The sequence below is a fragment of the Condylura cristata genome, unplaced genomic scaffold (assembly GCF_000260355.1).
Source record: "Condylura cristata isolate star-nosed mole 26May11 unplaced genomic scaffold, ConCri1.0 scaffold00006, whole genome shotgun sequence".
NCBI lineage: Eukaryota > Metazoa > Chordata > Mammalia > Eulipotyphla > Talpidae > Condylura > Condylura cristata.
In genome coordinates this window covers 37,907,116-37,920,322 of record NW_004567107.1, presented here as the reverse complement: position 1 = coordinate 37,920,322, position 13,207 = coordinate 37,907,116, and the positions used below count along the sequence as shown (strand labels likewise).

Below are 13,207 nucleotides of genomic sequence, written 5' to 3'. Positions count from 1 at the left end.
CACAACGGTTTCCAAATTTTTCCTGTAGGATCTCCTAGGAGAACATCCACCCTCTTTCATTCTGAAGGGAAAAAAAAGTTGAAATTAGGGCCAGCCCTGCAGGACTTGCATGCCAGATAGGGGGGAGGGTGTCCCCAGAAACCAGCTGGTTCCCACTGCCACGGGAGGGACAGGAGACCTCCAGTCCCAACCCTGTGGAGAGGCTTCTGGAAGGGCCAAGTGTCTAGGGATTTGTTTCGGAGCTTTAAAACTCTGAGCAGAAACGACTTTTCAAAAGTGTGCAGTTGTCTCCTCCCAGCCCTGCCCATCCTCGCCTGGGGCCAGCTGTGCGGTCTGCTGGCTTCACTTGGGGCTGCGATCAGATCCAAGTCTGCAGCTGAGCTAGCAGCGTGCACTCCCCTCAGGCACCTTGAGCTTTCTGCTCAGCTCTGGAGCTGTTTTGTAAAGTTGGGCAACTTCAAGTGCCTGCTTTGCTTCTGGAGTTCTCCCTCCTCTGGTCCCCAGCGCCCCCGCCTCCCACACTCCCGCTCCCTTCCACCGGGAGCCGCCAGTCAGCGGGCTCGCAGCATGCACCCTTTTCCAGTCTTCCTCCCTTGGAGTGCAACCATGCTGTTAAGGGGCGTCTTTCTGGTGGTGCAAGGTAAGGCTTGGACCCTGGGAGGGGTACAGCAGAGGGGAGTGTTTGCATGGCGAGCTTCCTCTCCTGCCGCCCTGGTGGCAGGGCTTGCCCCCCTCTGAGACCCGGCTGTCCGAGAGACAGAGCGTCTCCTGATTCTTCTCGACAGCCATTAACCTCCCTCCCCAAGCCAAGCCTGGTGACAGTGGGGATCAGAGTGGGGTCTTACAGTGGAAGCTTAGGGATAGGGAACAGAAGTGCATCCCTCTCCCGCCACCCCCCTCCCGCGCGCCTTTCCCTCACTTTGAACAGGTAGTCTCCCTGGACACTCTGACTTGGTGCCAGCGCTCCCTGGCTAGAACCAAACTGAAACTTGCTTTCTGTCCACAGCCCTGCAATATGTGGGTGCCCTGGACCTGCCGGCGGGGTCCTGTGCCTTTGAAGAGAGCACTTGTGGCTTTAACTCAGAGCCTGCCTTTCTGCCTTGGATTTTAAATGAGGAAGGTAAGGGGCTCAGCGCTCTGGGGTCGGAGGTGAATTTTCCTCTTGCTGTTTGGCGCTTTCAGCAAGGGTAAGATTTATCTCTTTGGCCTTCCTTGGAGAAGTGTGAGTCATGGATCCCCCTTAACTACATAACCTTCAGCTGTGCTGCACGAGTGGTGGGGGAGTCTGGTATCCTTGGTTTACCTGGCCTAAGGGTAGAAGCGCCTCCTTGCCCCTCCCCCTTGCACCCTAACGGAAGGGGCGAGGGGCTGCACTAAGATAAAGATGTCGCCCACTGGCGGCGTGCCGCCTGCAGGTCTTCAGCCTTCTAGTTAAGTGTACATACCTTTGTGAGCTGCAAAGTTGGGTGGAGCTCATTCTTTCCCTGCCAAGCAGCAATTGTTCCTTCACTGTGATGGGGTCAGTGCTAAGACCTCGTGTTTACAGTGTGCCTGATGGAGTTTTGTTGCATAATTCCATCCTCATACTCCTGTTATTTATAACCCAGAATTTGGCAAACAAGGAAACCAAGTCCATGACTGTGTCCTTGAGGTCACTCATCAAGCGGGTGGTGTCTCACCACGACATACTGTTTGGGTTCTGGTGACAGCTTCAGAAGTGTTTTCTTACCCACCATTTATATAGTAAAACACAAGTAGTTCTGCAGTGTCCAAAAGCAGGCATTGTGTGATGTGGGATTCCCCTTCTTGCCTTTCCCAATCTGTCACCCAGTTTAGAAGACTGCTGCCCCAAGCATTTGCTGCATGAAGGAGACCTATTAAAACCCCTTATTGGCCCTCCCTGGTGGCACAGCGGGTTAAAGCACAGCACTGAGAAGCTTAAGCCACTTCTGCATGAGTTCAATTCCCACCTGCCCCGGAGGTGACCACATGGCGTGGCAGACCTCTCCTGACCCGCCCGCTGCTCCCCTCAGCAGTGTACTTCATCCATCTGCCTGTTCTGCTCCCCACTCTGTCTGTGGTGAATCCTCTCACCCTTCACATCTGGCCTGTACCCCAGTTCTGTATGAATAAATAAATAAATCTTTAAAAAAAGATTTAAAAAAAAAAACCCTTATGTACCCACTCATCTATCCTTAACCCCAAATCATCCAAGTGGACTCCCTGAGAGGGTGGTGCCCCCACCCCTAGTGAGCATGTATGAATGCTCTTCATGCTTCCTCTGCCTGTGGCTTATGTTGGGGGCTTTGCATACATTAATTTCTCTGACCCCCACAGGTAGGTGAAATTAGCCCCCTATTAGGAGAGACTTTTAGACTTAGAATTTTCCAGTGGCCGTCCCACGTCACCTAGTATCACTCTGTGGCCAATCGGAGCTATCTACTTGTGGAAGAAATAGAAGGTACCCAGCTCAGTAGTCATCTTTTTCTCCAATTGCCTAGTCTTGACTACTTCAGTGCACTTAGTAGTAATGGGGTGAAAGTAATTACAGATTTGCTATGGGATGGCTTCCTACATAATGATGGCTTTAGGAAAGTCTTCATCACACCTCCCCACCCCTTTTTGTATTTGTGTGTGAAACATTTTGAGAAATGGCAGATGAGGCTACATCACTGGCTTTGAAGAGCATTATACTCCAACACTGCGCTTCTCAAGCTTCAGCTGCATTGGAATTAATTGGTGGACCTAGTAAGACACAGATTGTTGAGCCTCAGCCCCTGAGTTTCAATTTGGGATTCAGTGGTTCTGGGTTGGGACCTGAGAATTTGCATTTCTAAGCAGCCCCCAATTGATATTGCTGCTGCTGCTGCTGGTCTGGAGAACAGCCGACCACCCCTCCCCCTTACACACACACACACACACGCACACGCACACACACACACACACACACACACACACCCCTTGTACGTGGTCCTAAGCAGGGCAGAGACAAAGAGGAAAGAACCACTCACATGACCCTAAAAAAGAAAACCTCCTTAAATTTAGACAGCTCTCTTGTCTCTTCCCTAGTCTGTCCCAGTGAAAGAAAAGGAAATCCATGACCTCCCTTGGCACTAGAACCTCAGTCCCTGAGTTCTACCCTGGCCCTCAGCCACATTGGCCAGCCTTTGACTAGTGGCCATGCGACAGCCTGAACCCTAGCCTCTCCCAGACCACAGGAAGTGCTGTGCTGAGCTGGCACCCTGTACCCCGAGAGGCCGTTAAACAGGGCCCTTCAGGGAAAACAGGAAGATGCTTATAGGAAAAGGTGATTACAGTTAATAGTATAATGAAGGCACTGTTGCTTTCCTTCCCATTTCCTTTCTAACTTCTAACAGCCACTGCTTTCTGGCTCAGGTCTGGGACTACTGGCTTGGCTGGGAGAAGTGAATTCAGTCTCCTCTGAGCACTCAGGGTGGGGCAGGTAGGTCAGGCTTCAGTCATTACGAATCCAGTTTTTCAAAGGCCAGAACTTGGACATCACAGTTGCTTTGGAAGGGCAGTGAGGCGTATACCAGTTGCTGTGGATGCCTGCTGAGAAGCCATCATTGAGAATTTCTGTTATAAAACCATTTCTAGGTTGGTGAATTAATGATAATAAAATTGTTCCAGGTTGAAATTTGGCAAGGGGTTCACAACTCTCTCTGCTGATTTATCTTTCTGCAAATACTCTGAAACTGGTTTTATCCACTTTTGTGTGTTGGGTCTATCCTGGAGATGGTAGGTGTCAGAGATTGTTGCCCCAACTATTTGTGACACAAATAGCACTTTCTCTAGGAATCAGCCAGTAAGTTAATATATAGTGGAAATAGTGAAGGAAGTTAAGGAGGGAAATAAAGCTTCATTTATCCTCTAAGAAATCCTCTTTATTCATTCCCAGTTCAGAGACTATTTGGAACCCCTTTACACAATGGTCTTTTGCTGAAATCAAGGCAGTTGGCTCCATTCCCCTAATACCAGCTATGGGGGTGGAAACCCTTCAGGTTAGGGCTCTTGGGAACCAAAAAGAGCCACAATTCAAATTAGACATCAGGTGGATTTGGGCTCACTCAAAGCTTTGGACATTTTGGCTTAACACCTTTAACCTAACTCTATTACTGAAATTGAGGGAAGGAGAAGAGAGGGAGGAGGGAGTAAATCTGAGTCTTGCTCCTTAATTAGAAAGTTGGAGCACTGAGGCACCTGGGGAAGGAAGGTAGATGCAGAAATGTGTCAGGTTAAGGAGGGGGGCATACAAAGCACTAGACAATGACTTTCTCTGTAACAGTAGGCACCAGAGTTTGAGAAATTGCCTAATACAAGGAGAGTTTGGATGATATATATACCTGGGAGCACATGATGGTATCTGAGACACAGAGGCCAGCTCTTGTGTGATGTAACAGGTTGGAAGGTGGGGCATGGTGGCGTGTGTGGAAGTTACACTGTCAATACATACTTGTGTCTCTAGTACCCCCTTTCTTCACCAAATACCCTCCTTCTCTCTTAAAGATACGTTTGGTTACTTGGCCGTCAGTACCTTTCAGCTCTGTACTTTTTCACCTGCCAGTTATTATTAGTGATCAATCACTCCTCATAAATCTTGAGACCCAGGTATAGCCAAAGTCTGACCAGGATCTCAAGGGACCTCCCTGAAGAGAAAAGGGTCTTCCTGTAGATTACAGCTCTTTTTCCTGACTCTGAGGAACTGACTGAGCATTCCACTTCCATAAGGCAATTCATAAGTTCTTGCCCATCTCAGTGGGACTGCTTGACCCTGCATTGCCTCCAGCGGTATTTTGGTACCAGGTAAGCAGAAGACCAATCTATGTTGCCTAGAGTCCGAAAAGCAGAGCCTGGGTGTTGCTTGGATGCCTCCTGGAGAAACAGAATTTGCCTGGGAATAGGCAAGTTATTCTTGAGCGTCACTTGGCATTTCCCGGGTACTCTGGCCATTGTGCTGGCAGGTTGAGCATGGCTATCATGTGTTATACCAGAGCACAGCTTTGGCTCTGCCTGAGATCCTAAATTCCAGCATCAGGCCTTAAATATCATACAGCACAACCTCATTTTACAGAGGGACCCAAGCACATGACCAGTCAGGGTCCCAGACTAAGGCAGTGGCAGCCCTGGGGCAGGGTTTCTGCTCCACATCACTCCACTAGTTCTTTCTCCCAACACCGCTGCCTTTCTCCTCGTATCTCTGCCTCTTAACTTCTGGTCACCATGTTATGTGGCTTGTATTTTGATGTATAGTATTCATAAACAATCCTGGTTCTACAATTTGTAGTATATCTTCAGTAGGTCACCACGTAGTAGTGCTATATTTATCTTTCTGCAAACAACATTTAATTTTTAAGAATTTACATGAAATCCACTAATGTTAGTGGAGGTGATGGCCATCTCAATAAATAAGATCAGCATGTAGCACCTTGGCTTTCCTAATAGTTTGCCAGTTATCCCATGATTCTCCCTCATTTTTTCTTATGCTTGTTGTAATCAACACAGTCATATAAATCTATTCATACATTCAACACAGAAGAATAGATTGCTAGTGATAAGTGAGCATGTTATTTAAGGGCAAGGACCTGTCCTAATGTATCAGAAATTTTTAGTGCATCCATTAGGCCATAATTAAGCAAAATGTCCTAACCAATGTCAGCAAGACATTTCTTTTTTTTTTTTTTAAAGATTTTTTTATTTATTCATACAGAACTGGGGTACAGGCCAGAGATGCGGAGGGTGAGAGGATTCACCACACACAGAGCGGGGAGCAGAACAGGCAGATCGACAAGTACACTGCCGAGGGGAGCAGTGGGCGGGTCAGGAGAGGTCTGCCACGCCATGTGGTCACCTCCGGGGCAGGCGGGAATCGAACTCATGAGGAAGTGGCTTTAGTTTCTCAGTGCAGTGCTTTAACCCGCTGCGCCACAAGGGAGGGCCAGCAAGACATTTCTAAGAAAACACTTAGGAATTAATGGGTAAATTCTTATGCTTGTGCATTAGATTCATGGTTCTCAGCCCTGATTGGATGTTAGTCATCTAAAATTGTCTTTAAAACTAGTCATGCCCAGAGAGATCCCAAGAAATTCTGATTTAGTTAGCCCACAAGTGGGTCTAGACTTGGCATTAACACTGACAAATGAGTAACCTCCTTAGGTGATTTTAGTACAAACACTGACAATATGTGCTCGGGGTTGAGGATACTACATTAGAATGTTCGCCCATTCCCAGTCTCCACACTCAGATGTAAGAAAGCATAAATGATCTCCTTTAAGAATCCTTTGATGACTACTCGGTGTCATGATAAAAAGTACACTACCCAGCTTGGCACTCAAGGTCCTTTGGGATTTGCCCCCAGAATATTTCTACCCTCTTTTCCACTAACCCTGATTGTGTTGTTCATTCAGCATATATTTTAACATCTTGCCTCCTGGCTTTATTGGCACTAATATCTACACCATTATTCTGCTTTGTTTTTTTTAATTTCCTTGTCCCACCTTGGCCTATTAAATCCTATCCGTGCTTTAAAGCTGCTATTTCTTGAACACATCCTGAGTTTCCAGGTTAAATAAACTTCTCCTTTTATCCCATCTGTTTTCTCATGACTCTGTTCGTAACTTATGAATTTTATTACTGTCTTTCTTATTGGAGTCCCTTATCACTTCACCTCCACCGTTTTGAGAATAGGGATCGCACCCTCCCACAGTACCTGGCGAGCAGTGTGTGTCAACAAACACTTCAAATTTAATCAATATATAAAGCCTTTGTTAAGAATGATGGGGGGGGGGGGAAGAAAACCTTAACATTTGCTCTACCCCCAGTGAAAGAGGATGTGTTTAATAATGCTTTCTACCATAGAACTTCAAAGACTTTGGAGGCTTATGTTGTAACTTCCAAATATAACAGTGAAGCAACATTTCAGCTTGCCTCACCAATACATGGTCTGTTTCATCCCTGATATACCAATAGACAAACAACCCTTGGATTATTTACCCACCAGGCCTGCCCGAGCTCCTTGATCCTCTGCCATCACAAATAGCACAACTTGAAGGGTGACACTGCTGGATCTAAAAAGTGTATTTGGCAAAGACTGATAAGACTTTGAACTAGCTATTGAGGACTGTTTCTGAGAAACTCAAATGTCTGATGTCAACAGTAACCACCTTGCTGAGTGAAAACTGTAGGGAGATTCCAGAATTTCTGCTTCTGGAAGAAATTCTCACATACTGATATGATTAGTAGAGAAACCAAACTATTAGGTTTGTAATCCAGTGAGATCTGCTAGAATATTTGCTTGCTTTATTTTGGGAGAAAGTTGTGTTGGGGATGTGGTTCTGAGATTAACAATGAATTAACAAGAGGTATCATATACTAACTTCATAGTATCATAAATGAATCATATAGCTTACAGGAAAGGCTTCTAAAGAACAGCCACCCTATCAATAAGTATCTGAATGTCTGCTATTCACCAGGCAGTACAGTCACAGAGTGCACAGAGCACATGGAATATATGCAAGGGTCCCCACCCTTGGTGCTAGCCAGAAGTCAGCAGCAGGAAACAAATCTGTAACTATGGTACAGGGCAAACGGGATTATGGGCTAGTAAAGGATCTTCACTGTAAATAGCATAATTGGGCTGTTTAAAACAGTAAATGAGTTTGTTGGAAGGGTACTAGGTAGCTCTCAAAATCAATGGATGTCTAGACAACTACAATTGTATAATTGGGTTATAAAAAAAGGAAGAACAGTTTGTGCGGCTTTGCCAGGTCATATGTTACTGTAGTGATGGACCTGCCTGTTCACTGTCAAGTAAACAATGAGTAGTAATATGGCATGTTATCTAGTCCATTAGCTTTGAAGGGAGGTTGATTTGAGGGAAATAAGATTAGCAAGGGGGGAGGCTAATTAGAGGACCATTCAGTGGTCCAGCTGAGAGACGATGAAGGCTCAAAGTAACACAGGGATAGTAAGATTGAAAAGGGAGGATTGGGATAAATAAAACATCCAAAAGAGGACTTAATTGGCAGGATTTGATAATTGATTGAATGGGAGGTTTCTAGTTTAGGAGGCTGGAGTTTGATAGTGCCATCGCTTGATAGAATTTCAAGATGAACATCATGTTAGGGTACCTGATTGCTCAGGTACAGTCTGGGCAGGACTATGTCTGTGGGAATCCTCATCATGAAGACTGGTTGAAATGGAGAGCAGAGAAGAGGGCAGGAAAAGAGAATATATCGCATGATATTGGCAGATTTTTAAACTTGTAGTTTAACGATTAGTTATAGGAAGGGAGCAGTCCAAAGACAGAAACAGAAGTAATCAGCCAAAATTGAGGAGAATTAGGAAAGAGCCACAGAAGCCAGAGGAACTAGGAGTTGCAAAAAAAGAGGTTGTGATCGGCCCTCCCTGGTGGCGCAGTGGGTTAAAGCGCTGCACTGAGAAGCTAAGGCCACTTCTGCATGGGTTCGATTCCCGTCTGCCCCGGAGGTGACCACATGGCGTGGCAGACCTCTCCTGGCCCGCCCGCTGCTCCCCTCAGCAGTGTGCTTCGTTGATCTGCCTGTTCTGCTCCCCACTCTGTCTCTGGTGAAGCCTCTCACTGCCCCTGAGGCTCTGGCCTGTACCCCAGTTCTGTATGTACAAATAAATAAATCTTTAAAAAAAAAAAAAAGTTCTCTTCTAAAGAAAAAAAAAAGAGGTTGTGATCTATAGGATGTAATTCAGCAGAGAGGTGGGCATAGTATGACTTGTTTATTAGAAATGGCCCTTAATTGCTTAAATGGTGGCATATCAGAGGAATGATGACAGCAGAATCAGGATGCCCTAGGTAGAAGAAAGGGGGAAATGTAGGCAGCAGATGTTTTCAGCACTGTTTCAGTGTTTCTCAGAGATGTTCAACCACACCTACAACAAAAGTAAAAATAAAAGACTTTTTGCTGTTGGTTAGCTTTGTTTTTTTAGCAAGGGAAAATTTGTGCTTATCTATGGAGTGGAGGGACAGGACCAATAAAAAAAGATGATTTGGGGAGTGCATTAGGCACAATTTCCACTTTGAAAATTCAGAAGACCTCAAGACCATGCACATTCCTTAACCCATATAATACAAGAGCCCTTTGCCGAGTACCTCAATAACATCTCAGAGTCTCTTTCACACTCTGTGAAGTTTCATTCTGTAGTAAATGTAATGTTGGAGATTGGGCTGAATCTATGGTAATTGTAATGTATTTTAGAACTTGTTCAAAAACAAAGCAAATCTTTTATAAGCTACAGGAGAATGTCTTAGGTATAAGGTAACTGTGATGTCATAGCATATCCTGTTCCGGTAGTAGGAGTAGTTGCCAGAGAGAAGTGTAAGTGAAACCTAATAGTTACAGGAGTTTTCCTACACTGCCAGGGTCTGTGATCTATAGGCAATATTTCTTGGTACCTCCCAAGTACATGTTTTATCTCTAATCCTTATCAACATTTCATAGAAATAACATGCTGTGCCCAAAGTTACAGTTATGTTAATGTGAGACCAAGGGATACCCAAACTTTTAAGGGGTGCAAGTTCTAAAAGGGACTGTGCTATTCACCACACAAGAGCAAAGAAGGCCAACTCTTCATCTGATAGATCTTTAATAGAATTACTGTGTGTAGAGGGAGAGAAGACAAAAAGGATGTTTCAAATAGAGCACCCAAAACTACCCATGTTCCTGTGGGAAATGCCCAGCCAAACAGGGTCAACCAGAAGTGGGGCTGCTGAGTCCCAGAAGCTTGCCACAAGTCTAAGTCACCTTCTAGAGAGGAACAGGGAGAAAAGGGGAAGGCAGTATCCAGAAAACTGCACAAAAGGAGAAAAAAATGCAAAATACAAATCAAGATAATGGCTGTCCTTATCTCTGCTAAGCACTAAGCAGCTTTTCCATGTGTCTTTCACCCACGTCTTTTTCTTTTTTAAAGATTTATTTATTTATGCATACAGAACTGGGGTACAAGCCAGAGGTGCATGGGCAGTGAAAGGCTTCACTAGAGACAGAGTGGGGAGCAGAACAGGCAGACTGATGAAGTACACCGCTGAGGGGAGCAGCGGGCAGGTCAGGAGAGGTCCGCTGCGCCATGTGAATCACCTTCACGGCTGGGGATTGTACTCATGCTGAAGAGGCTGCGGCTAGCTAGCACTGCTGCGTCCTAACCCGTTGCATCACCAGGGAGGGCCCTCATCCACATATCTTTTCCATGTGTCTTTACATGTCTTTCCTCCAAGCAATTCCTTCCAAGTTCCCCACACCCCTTGACGCAAAACAAAGCAGGAAAAGCAAGAGCCCCAGAGCCCACCTGCCTTCCCTGCTTTATAGCTTCATCTCAACAGTGCAGGTCACCCTCTAGTTCCCAGTAACAGCTCTACTCAGGAAGTCTGATTCATGGCACACTGGGATATAGTTCGAGATGGCTGCATGTAAGGGACAGGGGAAATGGCAACACCCCTTCCCTGAGTGGTATCTACAACAGTCAGAATATTGGCCCAAGTCCACCTGGATCCGAAGTCTTCACCTTCACTGAGTCATACTTTACTCCCATACTGAGTAGGATGATGCCTTTTGTACCTCTAGATACTTCCAGAGGTCAGCCTCAAGGAAGACTGAGGTTTGTGTTTTTCTGGAGATAATGGAAAACCTCTGTCAAATACTGATTATGTCCCAGTCTTCCAACTCCCTGTCTTTATATCTAGGCCCCCACTGCAGTGTGCATGCCATGCAGGGGGAGCTTTGGCGGGGCACAAAGCAGAAATAGGGAAATGTAATTTTACTTGTTTTTTCCATAACAGATTTAAAGTTTACTCTTGCAGCCATTTGAAGGATTTTCCTGTCAGTTCTCAGCATAATCTTGGCAGAGAACTTCAGGGAAAATTTACTGTTTGACCTAAAATACTTTGGCATCTTCAGGAATACTCCTGACCTTCAAATTCATCCATTCCCACTGTGAAGGAATTAAGAATACACAGATAACTGAGTTTTTGCAAGCCAGTTGCCCTACCAGACAAGCATTTTGGTATTCATTCATCCTATTAATCTGAACAAAATGGTAATGTTGCTATATAGTTATGTGATATATAACTTAGCTTGATACTTAGAGAAAGTTCCATTCCTTATTTGAAAAACTTTTGCCTCACTGCCAAGGAGAGCTGAAGTGTTATTTGGGGTCATCTTATAATGAGGATAACTTTAATACGCTTTAACTTCTCTGAGAAGTTGCTCTCTTTACTTACCAGTACTTTACAACTAAAACCATCTAGTCTGAAACTGTAACCTAAAATAATTTTTTAAAGCTTCTATAGATTTCTTCTATTTTTCTGATTTATTAAAAATTGACGATAGAGCTATGGTGGTGGCACAGTGATTTGGTGATGGGAAACCCGCGGGGATTACAATCGAGATGGAAAAAAAAAATGTGCAAAATGATGTAAAAATAAACTTTGTAATAAATTTAAAAAATGAAAAAAAATTGATGATAGAGTTGAAATTTTCATTTAAAATGTGCTTAGATCCTATATTAATCAATTTTAAAATGTAAGGCTCAAGGAAAACTTTTGGTTTTCCTTTACAAATCCTGAAGATTGCAAGTAAGCATCTGAAATCATGCTTTCATTTCTGAACTGCTTCTATTTTTCTAAAATTCTAATGAGGAAAATGTCCATTGCACATCATTATCTTTTTATTGCTTTTTTTTGGTTGTTTTTAAAGAGTCAATACTGGAATTGTAGACCTTTTGAACTCACTCTTGGTGTATAGAAACAATTAAGGGAAAAACAAAAACTTTAATATATCCTAAGTTATAGTAGTCCTACAGATTTTCATCTTTGTTATCAACATAAAATATTCAGCAAACTATCTACACTTGGTTCAGTACTGAATAGATTATAATAAAAGAAAAGTTTCGTGGACATAACAAGTAAAGATCTAGAATATTGGCATGAGGCATGATTCATTTTTAATTTTGGGCTTTGAATTGCTTGGAAGAGTTGAATGCAAAAGGACACCCTGTTAACTGAAGAACATAGATCCCAGATATTTAGAACACTCTCCAGTTAAAGAATATATCAATAATTATAACTGGTTTTATTTCAGTTTCCATCCAAGTGGCCCTCTTCTCTGTCAAGAGTAGTAAGCAATTTTTGAGAGAGAATGAGGATGACCAATTTGTGTAACAGCTGAAAATGAACAACTTGGTTGCTGAGAAAGTTTGTATGTCCTTCAGAATATACTTTAAGCCTCTCCCTTTCCATAAACTCAGCACCTCACATTAAGGAGGAAGATACAAAGGGAACGAACTGGTTTATATTTTTAATTAACTCCACTTGTCATTCAGGAAGTCATTCATAATTTTTTGACTGTGTTCCTTCCATGACAATAAGTTTGAACACATTTATAAGAGATGTCTTGCAGAGCATATTATCCTGGTAGTCTAAGAATTCTTAGAAAATTAATAGGTCTTGGGAAAATAGATGATATTCACCATTATTGTATCCAAATGTGTATTGAATCAGGTCATGAACAAAAGACACTGCAACTTATTTAAGAACTTTTCCTTGGAAACATGACAGTTGGAAAAGCCCAAGGAGGGAACTTCAGGGAATTATCAGTCTTCCTTTGATCTTCATCACCAAACACCACAAACACCAGGTGCACTACAGAATGACTTGCCCCCAAGTTACCATCAGCTGGGATTTGAGGATCATGCCTGGCATATTTTATTTAAATCTTTTGAGACTGTAAGCATCAATGATCATTTATCTTTATCCTTACATCTCATTTCAGAATAGCTAAAACAAATTCAGTGACTAGAGTGCCATTTACAAGCAGGTACTGAACACTGGGCAAGTGTATGAGCCCTAAGCCAGAAGGCCTAACATTTACTGGACAATTATTATATACTGAGCTCTGTGCTAGTTGCCTTGCATATACTTTGAATTCTTGCAGTAACCCAGTGAGAAAGATACTGAAATGTCTTTAACATCCTCGAGCAAGTAATTGATAGAGCCTGGATTTTTACCCTGCATTTGTCTTCAAAGACAAAGAAAATAATGACTCTACTATTTTACCTCTTTTCACCCCACTGTTCTTTCACATGGGATCTCACAGATCTTAGTGATAGAATTGATAGAGTTATAATGGCTAACTTATGAAGTGATTTCTCGCATCTATTCTGT

General features: G+C 43.6%; 1 protein-coding gene across 1 annotated transcript in view; it reads left to right on the top strand.

Moving 5' to 3' along the window:
* The first annotated feature begins 358 nt into the window (after positions 1-358).
* MAMDC2 (MAM domain containing 2) overlaps positions 359-13,207 on the top strand; it is a 132,146-nt gene continuing 119,297 nt past the window's right edge. The window contains exons 1-2 of the mRNA XM_004677605.2: positions 359-640; positions 1,007-1,120. Coding sequence (XP_004677662.1) covers positions 568-640; positions 1,007-1,120 — 187 coding nt within the window. The 5' untranslated portion in view covers positions 359-567. The remainder of the gene's footprint in view (positions 641-1,006; positions 1,121-13,207) is intronic.